Raw genomic sequence first — 23819 nt, 5'->3', positions numbered from 1 at the left:
GTGACATATTATCAAAGTACCGTTAATTCGATAGTTGCAGAAATTTTTAATGGATACACGTAAAATCAATTCGAGTACAACATCAATTAATATTATATTCTTATAACACACAACAGTGTACAAAAAAAAATGCATATAATATAATATATTATCCAGTGTAGTTAGGTAAGTATGTGAAAATATTGGTAACACACGATTGTGTATTATTACTATTTTCCAATGGCATTAAACGTCAACCAAGGATAACACGGAGTGTGACAATAATAAAATCGGATTTTCGATAACACATAATACATAATAATATATTACCCACGCACACATTTCAATTTCCACTCAAATCGATAGTGTCGTGATATTTACATCTCACCAACGTAATTCGGATCTCGGTAATGGCTTGCGTATTTGACAACACACCTGTATATGAATTAGCTATCGATCTTAACACATAATTAACAACAAACCTAAAATCTAATATAATATATATACGAATATATGATACTATTAGATACTAATAAGTAATAATCTATGTACACCGCTTGTACGATTATATTATAATATATAAATTAATAACAACAAAAAAATTGACATTCATTTTTAATTTATGCTGTTTCAATGATGGAATATGTACCGTGCATGGTGCCCTACCTAACCCGATGATGTCTCCGCAGACTATTCATTAAACATCAAATAATCACGTGACGAGTGTGAGTTACACCGATTCGCGACGATGCTATGCCGATTAATTTATTGTTAAAAATGTATATAATAAATAATTGTCGTACTTACAGAATATTTTTTTTAAATTAAACACATTATATAAAAGCTACGATATTAATACAAGTACTTAGTAAAACTAACCTAATAATATAATAATAATAATAAAAATAATACATCGAGTTAATGAAAAATAATCGTTGAAAATGCTTCGATTCATGAGATCAGAGAGAGAGTGAGTGAGAGTGAGGAGGCGGAGGATGGATTTCGACTTTCGAGTAACCTAAAAAATACTTGAAAATAATGTATCGACCCGTCGTAGCTTTTCGTCATCCGTGTCGTGGACCACTGCGAAAACATGACCGGCCGGCCAACATGATATCCATACAACATCGTCTCACATTGCCCAAGTCGTCGTGGACTTGGCGTATACAATAGCAAGTCATTGATATATTATGTGCTTCTTTTAGTCATCGTCTCCGAAAACTTGGCCACCGCCGAGAAAGCTCAACGGACTCTTCGCTAGACTTGTAACGTCCACTCAAGTTACTCAACCGACATACACGACGGACAGGTGTGTATGATTATTTCGTCGCTGAAAGTCCTGCGGAGGGGCGGCAAATTTTTTCTTACGCACAAGAAACGCGAATCGTTCGTTTCCGTTTTTTTGCACACTCTGTCGCCATCGGCTCGTGACGGTAAAACACGGTTTGTTTCTCTCAAAATCGAGTCATCGGCAGCCGATAACGAATTATATCAGCCACATCGTAATATTATAATTTGCCGTCGACTTTAATATTGATACACCATCCGTTTTTGTCCAGCGACGACCGACCCGTTTGACCTATATCCTAAAAAATTCGAATTTATTTTTTTCTCGCAATCTCTCGGGTTGGCGAATTCGACGATAGGCAGCATTATCGTGACGCACGGCTTCGGTATAATATTATTATTATTTTGAGCTTCTCCTCGCTTATCATCCGTAACGGAAACGGATGTTATACGCCTGCCACCGCCGCCATTTAAATCGGGATATTAATATAATATTTTACACGTCAGTCGCCGCAGCAGATGTACCAAACTGCGGCGATATTATTATAATTATACCCGTCTTATGTGATGGATGACGGTGACGACGACGACGACGATGACTGCTTTGGTGGTAGTAACAAACCTATCGGTAAGGATATGAATGTGGAGGAGGGGTTGGAGAGGGGGTCGTGGTTGGCGGGTCTCGAGACCAATTTTTTAATTTTTTTTTTTTATATTTTTTCAATTTTCGATTTTTTTCTCTCTTCGCGTACGTGTTCACAGCGTGAGCGTCGTGTTCGGAGCGCCCGCAGCGGTGGCCGTGTCGGCGGACGCCCACGCGGGTCATATGCTCAGCGACGGCCGCTTCTTCCGGTCCCGCTTGCTGCTGTTCTTGCCGAATATCGTGCCCAGCACCTTGGACACGCTGTTCACGCCCAGCTTGCGCCTGATCGGCAACCCGCGGAGCAGCTGCACCGCCCGAGTCTCGCGCAACAGCGAGTGGAATGCCAGCGACACGCCCGCGAAGTTCTCTGCCGCGCTCACCTCGTAGAACTGACAGCCGAACCGCAGCGACAGCTCTTGTCCCGCGTCCACGGCCACTAGCCTGCAACAGTCGAGTGCAATTTTTAGTTATGCGTATATATAATATACATTATAATAATATTTATTATATAATATAATATAGATGGCGTAGGTATAGGTTAGGTTAGGTTAGGTATACCTACTTATGATTTATAAACTATTTTGTATTATATCTAAGTATAATCGTACGCGATGTTCGTTGTATATACCTATAATTATATTAATACATATAAGTGGCGTATACAAGGGGTGGCGTGGGGGTCAGATCCCCTCCCATTGGCTTTGGAGTGGATAATCTTCATATAGACATATAAATAAATTTATTTATTTATTTATATATGTCTATGATAATCTTCTATATTGTGTTTAATGTGAATTTTGAATCAATTCAAATTATATTCTTTGTTCCTTATTGTTAAATATTTTACTACCCAAGTAAAAAGTTTTGAGAGGGTGGGGGATTTTCCATTTTTCCCCTCTTATTTAGTTATTTCATTTTCTTTTTTTGATCCTCCATTTTCAGAAATCGTGTCTACGCCACTCATATATAGTATAAGGTGATAAGTTGGGTAATAACACTTAACTAAAAAATATTCACTTTCTTTCAAACTTTATTTTTAACAGTTCATTAATTTACAAAAAAACTTGATAACGTTTTAATATATTAAGTTAATTAGTTTAAGTGCCTTTAAATGGTTTAGCTGTATATTTTACAAATAATGCGTTAGTTAAGTTAACATCTATAGGTAACTGATGTTATGGCACCACGCCACCACGTTATCTATATCAGGGGTTAATACAAAACATTTAATTTAATATTTATATATGTGTTTGAAACATAGACATATTAATATATATTAACTACGCGTCTTACATAACCTGTCATTTTTTGCTTGGTGTTAATAACTGTTAGAAACAGATAGCCAATGCCTGAGTACATGATATCTAGCCAAAGTATGATTTATCTCTATACAAATCATTACGTGTGACCAAGGTGGTAATTAGAAAACATTAAGTGCATTAATAATTGTTAACTACAAGTTAAAAAAAAGTCAGGGCTTGTGTTTATGGTGGCTAAAACTAGTTGTACTGCAGAAGTATTTAGAATAGGACATATGTTGGTATTATAAAGATCAAAAGGCAAAATAAATATAAATATTTTTTTATTATTCATAAATGATAAAATATTTTGTTCAACGGATTTTCCGGCATTCGAACAAGAACGAAAAAGTATTAGTTTTAAAATATTTAAAATTAAAAGTTTTTAATTGTTTATTTCTGAATTTATATTTTACACTAAGAATAAAATATTTAAATTTAAAAAACGTGCAAGGAATCGTTAGAGAATCTCTTCTTTTTTTCTAATAGCATAGTATATTTTATATTATTCAATTTTAAGTTTTACGATAGTAAAATCAAGATCACGCGGCGTTCCGGATAGGCTATTCTGGTACACCACTGTCGTGACTCGTGCCTTCATTTCCCTGTATGTTATGTAAGAGTACGGCTGGTTAAAATACATGTAAGTACAATTATTTTAATTGAATTATGTAAGCAAAGCGATGTGGGTACAATATAATATTCTTTGAAGACTAAATTCAATTATTAATAGGTAACTAATAATGATATGCAAATTACCAGGCACACGGTTATACTTACATATGAATAAGTTTAAACGGTCTTATGGTTAACTCGTAATTTTATTAAAAACTTCTATATACAATTATGACTGTATTCTATTTTTTTTAATACCTATATGAAATTATATATATTTATTTTTAATGTTCATCCAGAAGTGACGAGTATAGGGAAAATTATTGGTACCTACATGTAACGTAAATATTTGGATCGTTTGTCTCTAACGTATTACTGTCAATTATTATAATACATGGGACATGTTACGTTAGAAAGTGAAAGCGGTGTATCGATTGACGATTTTTATTGGAGCGAATAAATTATCAACCCCGTATAGTACCATTGATTATTTCGATTATATTTAGTATAATTATACTTGAGATATATATTGTGAAAATTGCTCTCTAATTTGTTGTATACATACATACATACCCGGAAGCAACAACCGTATTTTTTTCACCTACCAACTGACCGACGCAAAAAGTTTAATATTGGTTGAAATAAAAAAAAAAGTTCGATATTAAAGCACCTGCGTATAATAATTAAGATTAAAATTTAAAAAATATAAATTGAACGAATGTACGTCAATTAAGTCATATATTCATATATATTTTAAAGTTCGTTTTCACGGATTTCGCAGCCAATAATAATATACATTTCTACGCATAGAATATAATTTTATTTTGTTTTTATATTTTAATAGTATTACACAAGTCAATCTACATTGTACACAAATACTGCGCATAGTACCTATATAAATTATAAGCATTGTTAATTTTAAAGATGTCAGCTATAATATGTCACGCGCGTAAAGATTATATTTTGTATTAATATTTAATACATCTAATCCACATATTATATTATATGTATATTGAATATTAATATTATTATGAGGGACAAAAAAGCCTTTTCTCGGGATGTTGACCCGGCTGCAACGTATGGTTGTACAGTGTTATTTCCGTATTAATAAAAAAAGTTTTATATTAAACAAGTTTCGTGATTATTTTTAGATTTGTTTTTCTAAGGACAATTTAGGGCGATCGGTACAGCATCTCGTCGAGACGATTCGAGGGGTGCTGCACAAAGTCGATTCTATTTCGAAGCCCTCCGATGGAATACTCTACGCTGTAATGTTTATATATAGGTCATAAACGTGAACGATGTATATATTGCATTTTTGTTAAACGCTCCGAAGAAGCTTTACATTCCTCCATGGTATATGCGTTGGTCTTATATAATTATGTCCTCCGGTGCAGGGTGGTAATTCTGACGACGGATAACTGTGAGAGATCCACCTACGAGTCTCGAATCACAAATAATTATACGCTCAACAAAATGTACCAAGTATATCGTAAATATATATATATTATATAGGTATAGTGATTTTTCTCACATTTTACACTAACATTTTTTCGTAAGACTTCTTAAACATTTTATTATGTTACAAAAATTTAATTTTAAAAGCGATACAAAAAAATCTTTTTTTTCAAAGGACAGCGAACTCGACTGTTTGTTGAGGAAATTACGATGCGGTCACGTACGTATTAAAGAGAGCAGCAGCAAGTAGCAACTAAAACAATTATTTATTTGGACATTATTTTTTTTTTGCCGGTGATAAGACGTATTGTCTTGCGAACGTGAACTATTCAAACTATAACACAGTTAAATCCTTACACCGATTAGCGAACACGTACGTCGTTGTACGCGTATTACGGTTTTCGAATAACAATACTAAATTATCACTACCGAATGAACATCAGTCCGACTGACACTTTGAGATCGTCTATTTTGCTTATTATTATCCGAAGCGTTATCTTGGCGTAACGCGTATCTAACCGCCTTACGCAATATATGTATACATATATTTAACGTATTTAAATAGGTACGTAACTTAGTTGAAAATAATGAATTCAATATTGGAAACTCGAATACAAACAAAACAGAAAGGACTAACAAAATCCGTGATGTTTGTCTTGAGAGTATGTATATAATATAGCCATATAGGCACTTCCGAATGTACTTATATTAGAAATTTAAGAACAGTATAAAAAATAATATAATATACAGCGAGTACATATGCCTAATAATATACCTAATATACACACGCGGCAGACGAACCGTTTCCGTGCAATGTTTGTTCAAAAAAACTCTCATTCCTACGCGCAACCGTTTGTCAAATTTGAATAAATAAATACAATATAGAGACAAAATATTATATGGCAGTCATATAATATATAAGGTTGGGCAATTTCCGGGTACGTTACTTGGTAGGAATTCCCGGCCGTAGCAGGGAATATCGAAAAGATCACGGCACCTAATCAATTACCTGTACATTTTATTGATCATTAGCCATTACATTAATGCTATTCAAAAGATGAGTACATTGTCTCAATTATCTATAAAATATTCGATCAAAATAATTACAATATACCAAATTATTAGTTATAATAACGTAGGTACATATAAGCATTTTTTTACAATATATTATAAAATCCATGGTATAAATGACGGTATAATTATAATATAATATAATCGAAATTAAATCAGTTAAGAGTGTAGTAAAAGTCAAGAGACCAACACGTTTCCGTACGCTCCTTATCTGCGCGTAGAGAACGGAATATAGTGCTCATTTAAAGGCACACGATTCCGTATGTTTTTTCACCTAAGATTTCTGTCAAGATTTCCAAAAGTTACGTAATTGACTTAGTTACCGTGTTTTATACTTTTTGATTATATACTATGTACGTTATTCATAATTAAATACCTACGTACTTCTAAGTTGACGAAACTTGTAGGTATACCTATACGTTAAATTGCACAAACATGACATTTTTTTGTATAAAATGTTTAGTTATTGTTTAGAAAAATTGAATAAATTGGCAAATAATAAAGTACAGCATTAATAAATGGCGACATTGTTTTTAAGATAAATTTGACAGACCATAGTTTGTTGAAAATTGAACAGAAAAGTTTTTTCAAAAAGGAAAAAAACATACGGAATCGTGCTATCCGAAACGACCAACCTACTATACTTAGCTCAACAATAATTATAGTTTAATTACATAATATTGGAACTATTCGCGATCACTTGATTTGCTGACCAATCTTTATTTCGGCGTGAATGCCGTCCCTATATATTATTATGGTAAATAATGTTTTAACATTGTTTTTAGAATTTATAAAGTGGTTTCTAAGGTGGGTAAGTATATGTATACAAGTATATTATATACATATACTATTTTTTTTTTAATACTTATAAAAATATACGTTTTAATTTGTTTTGTATTCCCGGAAGTGTCAACTCCCATATATTGTGTTCACATTTTAATATATCGGTCAACAATATATTACGCGAGTGTCACATTTTTATTTTTTCATCTTCCCGCTGTGCAAATTCATTAAAAAAAAGCCTATACACACTACGCGATAAGCGTTCTCTTTTTTCCAGAACAAGATTAAAACATTCTCAGAACGAGGTCTGCGAACGAAAACCCTTAGAGTGACATTTAAACGACCGAAGGTAACGTGTGTACAGACACGCTCAGTATTTATATTGTATTATATAATTTTGTGCGGATGGTTTAGGTATAATTATTGGTAATCGCCGTCAAGATCACGTGGTGGATGTGGAAAATTGCAAAATATAATAATAAGGAAACCGCACGTTGTCACGTTGATCATTATTATATACGAAATTAGCGTAATATTATTATACAACAACGATCGGTTCACGTCTTCGACGGTACCTGTCATACGCACGAAAAATATCAACAGACGGCTCACTGAATACGCGTATATTGTAATTTGTAGGTACATATATCGCTATTAATAGGTAATTATAATAACTCGGAGGTATTATTATATCATTGTACTTTTTACGTTTTTTTTTTTTTTTGCGAGCCGTTTTTATTATAACAATCGCATAACAGAGCAACACACGTGTACAGAAACGCGATGTGTGTCATTAACACGTGGATCAGTTGTTGTGGGATGGGGTCGCAAGGCGGACAAATTATCGTGGAGCTCACCTCAGTGTCTATAATTGTAGACCAATAATTATACCTAAGTTTAATGAACCAGGAAAATGTATCAATTAACCAGACGTAAAATTTGATAACACATTATATTGAGACGTTATCGAATATTATCTAAAAATTAAAGATTTTTCAAACACTAAAAGTACCTATGATATATTTACCTATGCATAATTTTGTATGCCATTATGGACTCATTGTATTGTTTTACCAATATAATTTTGTTTTAAAATAATAAAACGATAAGAACAGACGGTGGCCTGTAAATGTGGACAATTGGACATGTCGCAGTGAATATTATATCACGTAGGTACCTATATTTTATAATTGTTTTCTTACAATCCGTATTATCGTTTTATGCCCATAGTAATGCGCATTAATTGTTTTTATTTAGTATACCTATGAGTAACTATATCTCGTAGAACGATAAAAACAAATTTAGAACTTTAAACTTGAATAAAAATATTAGTTGATATTATACTTTTTGTGTTCTATATAGGCACTTCTGTACACCAAATACATATATTCATTATTCAATTTGTAATAATTTGTGTGCATTTGATTGCGACCAATGGAAAATAACAATGCGCATCATTACTCATACCCTAATGCACGCGCGTCAGCAATTATTTTTATTTAAGGTCTTTTCAAATAATTTAATAACTTGAGAATTAGGACCTGTGAATTAAAATTTAAAAAAATCATAACTATATATGAAATCAACGAAGAAGTTTAAATGTATTACCTATATTTTAGATCAATGTGACGTAATTTGTATCAATATCAGGAATACTACAGTGTTTCTCAAACTGGGGGCCGGGGCTATATTATTGAGGAGTCGTGAAATATTTATTTTATCTTAACTATTTTCTTTAAGTGATTAAAAAAAAAAAATTATTATTTTCGACTTAAAATTAAGTGGGGTAGGTTAATATTAGTTAATAAATAACCGAAATATCATTAATCATTATAAATAATTAATGTATCTGTTTGGAATATTACATGTAATTTTAGTATATAACTAAGAAAAAATAATTAATGATTTTGATTAAGGGGGCCTTGACAGTTTTACAGTAAATTTAAGGTGCTGGGGCCCCATGAAAAAAAAGTATGAGAAGCACTGCTCTAGAATAACCGCTCGCTCAAGTGTTTGCCATTATACTCTCATGTTCCCCTAAGCGTGACCATTAATATTACGAGGACGAGCTGTAATATACCAATATACTTGAATTCGCGGTGATCAAACGCGCATTTTGCTGGAAGCCAAAAATTACTGCGGGGCTAATTAATAGTCCGATATTTTTGGAAGATTCGATATTAGGGTGAGTGAGATATATCAGTAGCAGAAATGTAAAGAAAAACTAAAGATCGGCTTCGGTGTGGTTTACATTATTGCATCAAAAGTCGTAAAAAACGTGGAAACACGTGCGGAGGGTAAACGACGGATTAAATACGCTCGCACACAAACCGGAAACGCGGCAAGTCCCACAGTGATATGTGTATAAATTTATACGTATATATCATATATATATATATGTAATGCACGAACAGGAAGTCGTGGGAACGGCGGGCGACGGCGGCGGTTGTAGTATAGTTTTCCACGTAATTATAATTATTGTCATACGACACGGCGGGAAGAGACTATATAGAGAGATAAAAAAAAAATATATATATATAACGCTTCATGTAAGTATAAATAAGAAACCAGAACAATGAGACACGCGAGGACACTATATACTGGCTGCCTCCGCCGCAACGTAACACGCGAGCACGGAGAAAGATAGAGCAGACGACACGGTGCTGGCAATTTTCATTTCGCCACCTACGCGTAATTATTATATTTTATTGTTTACGCGCAGGTAAATAATACACAATATGATATATATATATATGTTTAATGTCACCAATAGAGCTCACGTATCGTCTTACGGCTATTATCTTATATTATTGCAATATTATAACGATGATGGCGCGCGCACCACCGAGACGCTATATTTACGGGACTTATAGATATATTATGTTAACTGCGGACGTCTGCTAAGTATATATAGTGTATAGTGTATACATATTATATAGGTACTTTCGTGTTTTTAGGCGCGCTTATAGTTTATACCGAACACACTCCTCAATACGATTTCTTTCCTTTTCGCCGCTCGATCTCTCTCTCTTTCCCAATATCTTTATTTATTTTTCTCTCCCGCCCACTCTCTCACTCCCTCTCTCTTACACACACACTCCCTGTTTATCTCTCTCTCTCTCTACGCCTCTCTCTATCTACCACCCCTCTGCTCCGTCCCCATTATATACGCGCACGCAATCACCCGCAACAATTAACTACGAATGTTAGGCAACTTTATACATATATATTATATTATATTATATACCTATTATGAGCTTATTAATAATGTTGTTGTACGAGATTCGCACGCTTTACCTGGAATGGTCCAAGTCCCTCTTGTTGCCCAGCAACAGCGTGGCGAAGTACGACGGCAACTTGTGTTTGCTCAACTCGTCCAGAAGGTATTGAGCCTCGTTAAAACTCGACAGGTCCACCACGCTGTAGACGATTACGAATGCGTCGGCCCATCTTATGTGATCGTACAAACAAGTGGTCTGCACAAAATAATAAAAAGAAAGAAAAACGTTATTTTTTATTATAATATTATAATGTATATTAATATATTCTCTAATTATTGATACGACTTTTATTGTTACAGACACGATATAATATCGACAAACATAATATGTATACATATATATATATTATATAGACAGTATAGCGTTGTGTGATATTTACGGTAGGATTTGTAAATTTGCTACATTTGATAAATAAAAATTATTTTATCAACGCACGTCAAATACATTTTTTGTATGTGTACTACAAAGTGCGCACTACTTAGGTAGGTAAATCAGTGATAAGTGATAACAGATTTTTCAACTGACGAAAATCATAAATAGAGAAATTATATATTTTTAAAGTAAGGTAACTTAAAGTATTTCCACAAACTATATTGTTACTTGCGTTTATTGTATATTTCGTATTTAATCTTTTTCATATACTTATTTCGTGAATATTTTTTCTTTTTGTATTTATTTTTCAACATGATATTAGTCGTATATAATATATGACGTTCAAATTACGTACTACTTTAGAATAATACATTTTTGAGAGACACCTTGTATGCATTTATAGTGCTTCACGATCTATCGTCAAATTGAATAATTGTTATTGTAATAATAATATATGCAGACAGTGTAATCATTTTTTTATCTTGAATTCGTATTTTTATGAGTTGTACTTGTTGTACCAAAAATTTAAACCAAGGTCGAGCACATTTCAACCAATTTTCCTGGTGGCAATGTGACATTTACTTATAAATTATAGTGCGTATAGACTATAATAAGTGTATTAATAATTATTATTACTATTATTATGAATTAATATAAGTTAGGTATGTTTCGGATTTATAAATTCCACCTGTGCAACTCTCTAAAATAAATACTGCAACGTCGTCGCCTTAAAAATGTTCATTGAACCGAGAAGTATATAAAATACTCTGTTTATATTATATGTCACATAGACGTGCAGCGCACGGGGGCAGGTTGATCAGCAAAATATGTGTAACAACTGAATTGTTTTTATAGAGCCGGTTGACTGTGGTAGCCGATTATTGAGGGACGCTATTTGTTTTAAATTTCTAAAAACAAAACTATAATGTTATTTATCTGCAGTAATCAATATGCTGTACTTTGGAATTTATGTGGATATGGTTATATACTTAAATAGCCTGGATGAATATGTATGGAAATACATAAAATATCGTGATACGCGATAAAAATTACAAAACACGCACGAACAGCAACTAGTCAAAATGTGAGATTTTGTGAATATTAATGCAAAAGAAGACAAAAATAAAGTAAATAATAACTCGACTAACAAACAAACAAATTAGGGATCCTATTTGATATTAGATTTAAAAATTAGACGAATGAATTGAAAGATGAAAGTCGGTTGAGTATATGAAAACAAATTTCAAACCGCTTTATGTTTTTTATTATTTTCTGAGAAAATTCGGAAATGCTTTTATTTTTTTTATAGGTATTTGCAAAGAAATAAATTGAAAAATACATCAATTCGTTTTGATGAAAACTAATATTTTGTATTGTATTTATTATTTTTGTCATTGATAGATATTAAATAAGTACAATATTTTCTAAAATCGATTAAAACGTATTTTAAAATTTCATTGCTACACCTGCAGGCTGCAATACAGTAGGTAAGAGTATACAGAGAGAGAGGAGTAAATAAAGGTTATACTTTTATTGAAAAACATCACCGGTTCATAAAATATTTTATACCTAATATAGGACCAGATTGATCTCGTGGAAACCGAATTCCGGGCCTATATCAGAAACACGAGTATGAATTATAAATCTATGATGATGTGTCTATTGTGTTAATATTATGTGTATATAATATTATATTATGTTGTACAATATTAGATTATTATTCTGTACGAACGTGTCAAACCTACTTTCACGGCTTACGGATATTCCATTTTCACGGTGGTACACTAATCATTATTTTCCCTTGTCTAATTCATTTGTGGGATATGATTATTGACGAATGTGGTTTTCTAACTATCTTACGCAACACAACAACCTTGGTACCGTACGGCCATATATACCTACATTATAACAACCTATATTCATATATATATATATTACATGGACTACGATGGAATACAATGAACAGCTGTGTAGGTTAAATATAAATTATAATAATAATAAATTGCGACTGCATAAAAAAGTTTTTCACACCCTTCCGTAGTCGAAAAATTCACGATCGTCACCTCATTAATAATATTCAATATGTATTATATAATATATTATAACAAAAATTATAATAGTATAATACCCTGCACAACTGGTACACATCAAACCCGTAAAACAAAATCTGTCAAAATCATACGCGATCATATATATGACGTATATTATATACGCGACGTTATTATTACACCCAAGTCTATATAATATTATTATGTTATAATATTCTAAACAAAACATACATAATATATTATAGGCATGCTATGCGTCTCCATATTATTATGTCAATATATTATTGTATAGGCATTATATGTACAATATAACGAGCGGGATAATAAATAATTAAAAATAGATATAGGTACATCATATATATAATATCATACACGTCGCAGATCCACAATAACGCGACGGCGGACAAAACGAATAATATGATTATGGTAATAATATTATTATCATCACAATACGAAATAAATAACGAGAAAAATGCCGAGCGCGGACATAAAAAAAAAATTAAAATTAAAATACGAATATATGAATTATGCCGTGGGGGCCTCGCTGCCGTCGCGGATCGCTAATGAAACGAGACATCGCGTGCGTGTACATTTTTTATCCTTCTCGTTTTGTTTGTTTATTTTAATCAGCGGAATAATAATAAATATTATTTTATATTATTTTCATTATAATATCATATTATTATTATTATTATTGTTGTATGTGCTCGGCGCGACAATAGCAGTTCGGCGGAACTATGTACATAATAGTATCATGTTATATTATGTGCACGGAGAACCGGAACAAATCGAAACGAACAAAAAATAAAAATCGATTTTCAGTTTAGACGCACTGTGATCAATACAATGTAATATTATCGTATACACAAGATACTGGTAAAACGACTAGGTATATACGTGTGATGCGGAGGTGGCTGCAGCGACGACGACGACGACAACGACGCGATTATAAAGCGATGTTTTTATATTTTACAATAAAATACATAATATATTATTATAATAATATGTTGATATACCTACATCGACCTTGACTAAACGCGTATATATACACACATCAGCTCGATTCCATTACACACATATATATTTTATATTTTATTATAATATATACACTATATGGAAGTAACCCATTTATATCGTCCATATCGTATATGTGATACATTTGACGAGCGGATCGCTCACGATTTCCCGATCGAAGTAATATATCCTCACCGTATTAGATATTAGGCGTGTTACAATATTGCCACAACTCCCGGAGAGTATTTTTCAGATTCCTCTAATCATATCATTATTATAACAGTTAATTTATTTTTTAAATCTCGACGATTTTCCGTTTTTGTTTTTTTATTAGTTTTACCACTATATTACTATTATTATTACATTAAATACCGATGTTCTTATAATTCCGGATTCTCTGGAGCGGCGTATACGAAATTCAAGAACGGCGACGAAAGCGTCTCGGCAGAGCGCCAGATGGAGAGAGATTCCATTTTAAACATGGAATGTTAGCGCGGATGCTATATTATATGATATAATATTATTATTCCTAAATTCCATTATGTCAGCTTTTTTTCTGTTTTTTCTCCCGTTATTTTTTGCGAAATTTCTGAAACCATATTATGAACGTAAAAATGACCTTTTCAAAGTGCGTCCCGATAACAGTTTTCGATGTAATATATTCTACAGATTTATGTTTTTTGAGGCATATTTTATATAGGTCACATATAATATTTTGTAAGCCCGAATAGTCACTCCTCGCCGCCACTCTACTCTTAATCTTTAAAACGATATGAAAGTTTAAAAATAGTATAATAAACAATAATACAAGAGATGGAGAAAATTTGGTTTTTTTTCTCCTAAATTATGATTAGGTGCAGTAGTCATGGTTATATAATTATCACTTGAAACGATAAAAAACGAAAATCATCATTAAAAACCACAAAATATGCGAGTTGAATGCGATCACAAATCAGGATTAAAATATATAAATATTGCATATTATATTTATTATATACACCGACTGTGGGCAATTATCATAATATTTTTTCACTTTTGACTTTGTTACTCTTGGCCACCGCAAGAAACTTATACTGCAAACGCATATTATGTAAATATATTATACACTTATCGCATCTCGTCTGTCCGGTCATTCCGCGATTTGACATTATTAATGCAGCCCGTCATACGATACGTCCGTTATAGGTGATCTATATATTAATATTGTTATTAGGTAGGTATTATTATTATTAAATCCGATCGTTTTTACGCGCGGCGGTCGTCTCGTCCGATTTTGCTGACAGGTACGAATTATGTATAATATATAGTAAGTATGTAGTACTTATTAAATAATAAAAATATCGCAGACGGGATAGAGATAGACGATGATCGTCATAATATATCAAAACAGTAATACGATTATATGTACCGCCGCCACTGCAGTGCCGCACGCAGTAATACTATATCGCCTGTGAAGGGGTTCGAGAAATTCGAGTTTTCAATTTTAAATTTCAGTAATGACGACAGGAAAAAAAACCAATACTTGTAAAATATTAAAATATCGAATATACGACACATTACGCGCTTTCTCTCAAGCCGATAGCTGCTCAATGATGACACTGCAGCTGCACCAGGAACTACCGGTCGTCGCATTATAACTCATAAATTTTTTCATATTATTTTAAATTGATTTAGACGACCCGTGCAAGTAAATTACTACGGGTACGCCATCGTTTAAATTTTGTTTCATTTTTCGATTTGCGGAGAAATGTAAATGTAAATTTTGTTTTGTCGTTATAAATTCAAAGTTGTTACATAACGGCCGACTTCCCATACAAATCTGCACGTAATATTCTTAACTGCAAGAATGGTGGGTGTTGACACAAAGTATAGTTTGTTAAGTGCAATTCTTAAATAAATTATTCAACTATTTTGATTTTAATTCGTCATACGCAAGTCATTATATAAACTGACACTGAAAGACTCAATGTATAGTCAATAATGCCATTCCACCGGCTTGGTACATTGAATCTCAGATATACAAACTTGGATACTTGACAATTTTTCTGGTTTTTGCCATTCCAGTGGTCCAATACATAGTTATTAGTAATAACTTATTACAAACCTACAGTAAAATGTAGACGTTGAGAACTCGTTCTTTGCCAGAGGTTTAAAAAACAATTCATTCAAATAAATAATAATGAATATCATATTAAAATTTTTATAGTTGCCTATATGAGTAAGAGATTTTTTTTTGATGAAGAGTAAATTATGTACATAGTAAAACATACATTATACTATACCACAACGCGTACTTAATATGGAATAATTCTATGTATTATGAACAATGTTCAGTATTGGACATGAAATAATACAATTATTATATTATATCTGCACAAAGGCACACAGGGCTTCTTAAATTGATCTGGGAAAGGGGTCCTTTTAAGATATTAAGTATACCTAACAACCGCAAACCCCATATTCCCCTCACCAAATTGATGTTAATTATTGTTAAATTGTTTTTATGTTAATTTGAATTTCGGTGTGGACCAGGGACTCTATTGAATGGATAGAGAAATAATATTATCTTTGATGACCAATCAGGGGCATACACAGGAATTGTTTAAAGGGGGGGGGGGTCCAAATTTTTTAACATGTAAAAAGTATACAATCTGCAGTGGTTTGCACCTTATAAGAATTTTAAATTCTGTCTATAAATGGGAGGTGGTCCTTACCCGACCCTCCTTTGGTTCGCGCCTGTAACCGATCTGTTTCATGATTTATGTTATAATCGTGATAAATTAGGAAAATCTACTCACAGAGATAAACATATAGTGGAGAATTGAATCAACAGTTTCATTGTCCTGTTTGGTGCAGCTCGCGGATAAGCCTTCGCCAATGTACAAGAAAATGCAACTACATTTTTAGTTTGGAAATCATGATGTGCGAGTTTATGAAATTTCTTTTGATCTTATAAATCTCAAGTATATCATCTTTAACGAGGTCTGTATAATCAATAGCGTTGATGTCCACAATAGTATAATAGCTGGACATGCTTATCCATATTTTCTGCTTTTAAGTACAGTGTACCTAAGTATAATTTTAGTTTGTTCAAATTTTAATTTTAATTACAGCAATTTACAGTATAACTGGCGATCCTGCGACATCGAATATGTATCATTATATTCTGATAACTCAATATAATATTATAATATACGATGAAAATAAAAATATCTGCTACAACTATTATTTTCCGATATTTATATTATACGTAGATAATAGGTACATACTATAAAACATAGCTAAATATGTCTGCAATATTATTTACTTAAAAAACTTAATAGTTTACGATTTACCTACGTCATATTATATACATTTTCTCAAAGTATATAATGATACATATTTCTGACGTTTTGACAGCGGCCTATCGATATTACATGGGAAATATTTCTATTGCGTGGTATTAATATTTACCATGCACGTATATTATAAACTTTTTTTTTAAAACTGTAACAAATCCAAAGACATACACTACTTATATTAATTATGAACGCGACCTGTAATACTGACGTAGTATATTAATAAAAATAATGTCATAATTATTTGCGTAACGCGATAAATACTGCATGTTAAATTGAAAATTATAATTTGCGTCTTCGAAATACACTGGATCAGCGTAATAAAATATAGTAATCAACACTTTTCAACACTTTGTAGTATGTTTGTTACATTTTCTCATTAAATTGTCATCATCATAATATTATACCATCGCTATATTATTACTCGTCGCGACCACGGTGCGGCATGATCGCGGTGAAGTGTAGGTATAGTTATATATTATAATTTTATGTACCTATATAGATACAAAATATACTTAAACCGCGCAGTACACGACTCGAAAATTACGACACATTTTTACAACCGGCTCATCTGCACGGTTTCCGAATCCACCGCATTATACATCACTTATCTTAGTTATCACCTATTTATGTCTAACATTAAAATGTATGTACATAATAATATATAATATTATATATTTATATTATATACTCACATTTAACCTAACCTTTAACTCGAGTTCCTCCGACGTATGTACCCATATGAGACGTGTATACAAAGGGATACCGATACGCCGTTTATTATATTTTTGTTATTATTATTAATAACAAATTTTTTTTCCCGTTCGTAAACCGCAAACTTTCTCCAGCACTGCAGCCTACACGTGGAGGTGGTGGCCGGTGGGGATCTACATCGTGAATGTGACGAGCGTGGCTTTCAAAAACACACACGCGCCGCCGTCATACACGGGTCTATCATCAGTCATAACATCCATAATAGGTATATAATAATATAATATTATATTGTTATGTCTTTATATTATTATATATTAATAAATAAATATTATTATTATTGTAATAATATATAATACCCGCTGGCCGGTGCTCGCGCTGCACACGATGTAATATACGGACGGGCAATCGATCATATTCAAATATATAACTTGTTGAAGTTCAATCTATATCGTTCGTCCATATAATATATTTATATTATTTATGTGTGCACGTGTGTCATACCACTGTAGAAATACACAGTATCAACTTATATGCTGATAAATGATAGAAAATAAATCCACACGAATAATAATAATAATAATAATAACATATGTATTATCAACTCGACGCCCGCCAGTGAGTTATAACTATACTAGCCTTTCAACGTGGCGTATATACATACGACATACCTATAATATAAAATGTTATTAGTTATTTCTTAATTCTTATTATTATAATATATTAACAAAAAACAAAATATTATAATACTGCAATATATAAAAAACATAATATATTATGTGTTTAAAAATAAGACTATACACAATTGTATATCTGTATATTAATACAGTCAACTCGCGATATAACGAATTTCAAGGGACCGAGAAAAAAATTCGTTATATCGAAAGTTCGTTACATCGAAATTATATTATACCGCGATATTTTCAAGGGACCGGTAGTTTTATTCGTTATATCAAGATTTTCGTTATATCGATATTCGTTATATCGCGAGTTGACTGTATATAAATTATACTCAACATATCAAGCGATATACATTTATTATAGAACTTTTACATTTATGGTTTTATTGATTGACAAATATTGTTACATATCATTAAATCATATTATATGACACATTGACACCTAGAAATATTTTGTATTATTTTAACCGTCGCTGCCTGGCTTCATTGATACACCATTTTACTGGAAAGCAGTAAAACCCGTAGGTATATATATGACAATATTATTATAAATTTTAATTTATAATACATATACGAACACGTCAACCTTACAATGTTATAATAGGTATAATATAGTTAGACATGAACAGTGTACGAATCGTGTCAAGAATATCGTTATGTTTATTGATTTGAAATATAATAATTAAATAATAATTGCATATTGCATTACAATAATATATTGTTTACAGAAAGTTGTTACCCATAATCACTGTGGCACGCGCAATGCGTCGCACGTGTATCTAGTCCAGCTTCATACCGTCATACGTGTGTCGTGTATAACACAACATAGTTTATAACGTACGCAAGTATTACATTATAATATGTACCGCTATAGAAAAATTGCGAATAAGCCTACAATAAATGATTATATTTTTTAACGGCGAATTGGTCAAGTCGTATCTAGTGTTTTGAAACAACCCTTAGGGTTGCGGTACACCGTATGCGTATAATATGACGTCGCATATATTGTAAACACGCGGACAATCGAAATTCCTAAACGATTGCGTTTCCGGCTTTGGAAATCGCGACTTACACTCACCTGTTTCATATATATTATGATTTACGTTTTCCGTACGTAGTGGCGTCATTCAAACGCGGTTTGTGTGACACTGCAGTAGAGTTTATATTATAACTACTCCAATTTGAATTTGAACTTATAAGTTCAAAATAATTAAAACCCATATACTTTTCAAACTGCACGGTATACGTTTTTCCCGAGCACACGTCGACATTATTACAATATTATAATACTGCGAGGTAGTATTATAATTATAGGCGCATGTATCGCGTCATTATCGTCAAAATAATATCATATTTTTAATGAGCAAACAACAATGGGGGCGGGGGTGTTGAACCTAATCAATAGACAGTTTGGAGTTCAACGAATTTACGGTGTACATCAGTGTGCAGAGTGTGTGTGTTTGCACCGTGTTCAGAGGAACGAGGTAGGTATATATTATTATTATTATTATTATTAATACGCATATATCGTTATATATGGCATTACCTATGGTAGTGGTGCCCGGAGGTCCCGCATATGCAGCATCCCGCAAAATTAATAAATAACTGTATAAGGACGAGCGCGTGGAATCGAGTCGGATCGGTTTTTGGACCGAAGGCCATTTTATCGAGAGCATTGTTATCCGCTGTCTTTCTTTCGTATTTTCTTTTCACTATACTTATAATTCACGGTACACCTGCAGTATGATAAAAAAAATAAATACGTCGCGCTCGTATATAGGTATATTTAGTACCTATAGGTACATATATGTATTCAGTATTGTCACGAGGACGGTCTAACGAAAATAAAAATAATGAAAAGGATAAGTAATATAAAATATTATATATTTATATACATCACGCGTCGCGAATCAATAAATGTATTATTACGTATTATTTGTACGCCTCGCAAAGTCAACAGGTTATACTATGCAATGTGTGTATCAACCTATTACGACGGTCATCGGACATTTTCCTCCCTAAAGTCAGAAAAGTGGAAATTTTTTTTATACATACATACACAGACTTTCTCAGTTTCTCCTCCCACGATTATTTATTTCATATTTTTATGTTGGATACATTTTTGAATGTCTCTTACAATTATTGTTCTGTAACATGTGTATTGAACTTTAGGATTTTCAGTATCAAATTTAAATATTTAATATTATGTTATAGCTGATATAATGCGTTATTATTTATTACTTGATGTTTACTATAAGAATTTAAAATTCGTAAGCATGATAGGATCTATAAGAATAAGAGTAATAGTGTGTATATTTATTTTCGTACCTACGTGAATCGTTATGTTTAATAGCTATATAGGCAATAGGCTATAACATAAATCATGATACATTTATGCGTACAGATATTAGAAACATTTTTGAAATATATTGGATTAAAGTCATGGGTTTAAGCTGGAATCAAACATATGACGAGAGTTCAATGTCCTATAGTAAGTAATGAGTATATAATATGATAAATATGATATTGTTGAATTGTATAATATGTATGTAATAATATCATTTGACATTTAATTAAATGTATTGAAATGAGGAATGGCACTTTTATGATGACACTAATTGCAACCGCCAAACATATTATTATATCGATTGAAAAAAAAACGTCATCGTATTATTAGATTTAATTAAAACACATGGTATTTAAAACATTTACCTACCTACCTAAGTGATTTAGTTTTAAAAAAATGCATAATATCATTAGTTTATTAATTATTATTATACAGTATAATAAGTATTTTTTATTTTTTATTAGAATACATTTTGTTACATTTTGAAGTTATATAATTGTATAAGGTAGGGAAACTTCCTAAATTCGGCGTATACATGATATTATCAGACTCGCATCATTACGCGTGTATAATAAGCATATTATATATCGACATATCGTGTACCAGGTTACCGGTATAATACTGGGAAGGCGATCGAGTGTGATCTAAATATCACAGACGTGGGTCCAGAAGAAAAGGCAGAAACCGAATAATGCGTTAAATATACGTAGGTATATATAGTTATTGTCAACCACACGTCCTATATGATTATATATACATAATGTTATAATAGGTATAATATGGTTATAGTTACGTGCGCGCCTGTTACCCACACGTACATTATTTTATACATTATCACTTCTGCCGCGTTATTACAATAATATTACCAGCGCGTACTGTATATAGGTATTCTGGTACTGGTATCGTCGTTGATAGGTGTCGACGGAGGCTGTGGTCGTATATAACAAGGTGCTGCATGATTAGTGTCGATATAGGTATATACAATACGATACCGAACATAGGCATGCGTGGCAAGTACAATAATATGTTCAACAATAATAATATATTCTTAGCGGTCATTAGTGCGTTATTATTTTTCATTCCCCGAAATGTAAAAAACGGATTAAGAATGTGACGCGCATGCCGCCTGTACACAATACAATAATAATATGATATTATAGTGTACGATATAGGACGTATACGTAAACCGTAAACGGGTATAAAAGGTCGAAAAACGAATACCAATGCACAGCATTGGTTACCGGGTTACGGGTCGTCGGTATATTGACCGTGGAGGTGAAAAAAAAACACCCGACCGAAAGTCGTACAATGTAATATATTCTTCGCGCGCGCGGCAGATCGTCCGTTGAAAATCGTTACCCGATCGGACACATCTCGTATTTTCTCACAGCACGCACGCGCACCTGTACACGTCATACTTATTAATTATTATAATACATGATATTATACTGCACGAAAACGAGTGCGTGTGAAAGGATATTACCTATATATTATAAGGAACGTAAACGAACGCCGAACGGACGGCGAGTGCAGCGGTATAACGACGAAAATGTTACGGGCCGGACTCACTAACGCAGACGCACACCGTTTGAGGTTAATACGGTAATAAATTCGAAAACGACCACTATTGGGCCGCCGAGGGCTAAACACTGCACGTCGGGGGCAACACATAATATTATATTATTGTGCACTATACGCGTGCCGAGGTCAGTAACACACGAGAGCGCAGATATCGGATGAGTCGATTCATTAAAATATATATAGGTACCAATACAGACGTGTACTCATCGTGTCCGCGCAGTGTGAACTATTATAATAACAACATAATATGATTATATACTATAATACCACGAGTATATTATGCAGGTACATGGGTATGTGTTTAAATTATATTATTGCCTCGCGACCGGCAGTGTATACACGAAAAAAATCTTAGTGGAACACTTAATATATTTGTAGCTAAAGTCGTACATAATATTATTATAGAAAATTGGAGGAGGTATGCATTTCGTTTCGTTCACGCATTACAACGCCATAACATTGTTATTATTACCTCTATTAGTTATTATTAAGGTAGATACCTATACACCTATATTATAATAATAATAAAATTATAACTGTATAATATAATCGTATACGTATATAATATACACGGCACACATTTTACTAAATTATTAATATCATTACTTTTTTTTTGCTTGTTTTGTTTTAAGTTTTTCTGTTTCAGACTCGTTGCTTCTTTCAGAGAGTATATTATGTGGAACCTGAGTTAGTTCATGAGTTAGGATTTTTGTTTATAATGAGATTGGTCTATTTATGAATAATTGTTTAGGTGTAATACTTTTGGCTGCGTTTGAGATTTGTGAGAATTTAGAATTCGAGATGGTGGTTTTTAATTTGGATGTTTTAGTGTTAATGTGTTGTTTGATGGTTGGGATTTCCACAGAATTCCTAATTGTTTGATTCCTTAGTCCTAACAAATCATTGGCTGTCTGAAATGGTCCGTAAGATGATAGATTGTGTAGTCTCCAATTTTATGGTGTTGCCCTCCATTTGTATATTTTTGGTGTGAAATGGTATTTTATTTGCATACAGAACCGCTGTTGTTTTTGATGGTTTTATCGTTATCATCCATTCTTTGAACCATACTGAAACTAGATCGATTTGTTGTTGTAGTCTTTTAGCGGCGCAGTTGGTGGTGGATCCAGAAGCGTAGAACATTGTGTCGTCCACAAATAAAGCTCTTCTGGAGTCTTTGTGCTGTGGCATGTCATTTATGTAGGCAAAAAAGAGTCGAAGGAATAAGCAGGAATCTTGAGGTACTCCGGCGAGTATCATAGGCGCACATAGGGGGGTGCTTGGGGGTGCTTAGCACCCCCACGTTCAAACTAGCA

At 32.6% G+C, this 23819-nt stretch overlaps 1 protein-coding gene across 1 annotated transcript in view; it reads right to left on the bottom strand.

Annotated features, from left to right (window-relative positions):
- Positions 1 to 305: 305 nt before the first annotated feature.
- Positions 306 to 23819, bottom strand: part of LOC100163574 (ras-related and estrogen-regulated growth inhibitor) — an 86875-nt gene continuing 63361 nt past the window's right edge. The window contains exons 5-6 of the mRNA XM_001946427.5: positions 10432 to 10610; positions 306 to 2350 (exon numbers count right to left, since the gene is read on the bottom strand). Of these exons, the coding sequence (XP_001946462.2) occupies positions 2089 to 2350; positions 10432 to 10610 (441 nt within the window). The 3' untranslated portion in view covers positions 306 to 2088. The remainder of the gene's footprint in view (positions 2351 to 10431; positions 10611 to 23819) is intronic.

Source organism: Acyrthosiphon pisum, chromosome A2 (assembly GCF_005508785.2).
Source record: "Acyrthosiphon pisum isolate AL4f chromosome A2, pea_aphid_22Mar2018_4r6ur, whole genome shotgun sequence".
NCBI classification, from domain to species: domain Eukaryota; kingdom Metazoa; phylum Arthropoda; class Insecta; order Hemiptera; family Aphididae; genus Acyrthosiphon; species Acyrthosiphon pisum.
This window is presented reverse-complemented; position numbering and strand designations above follow the sequence as displayed.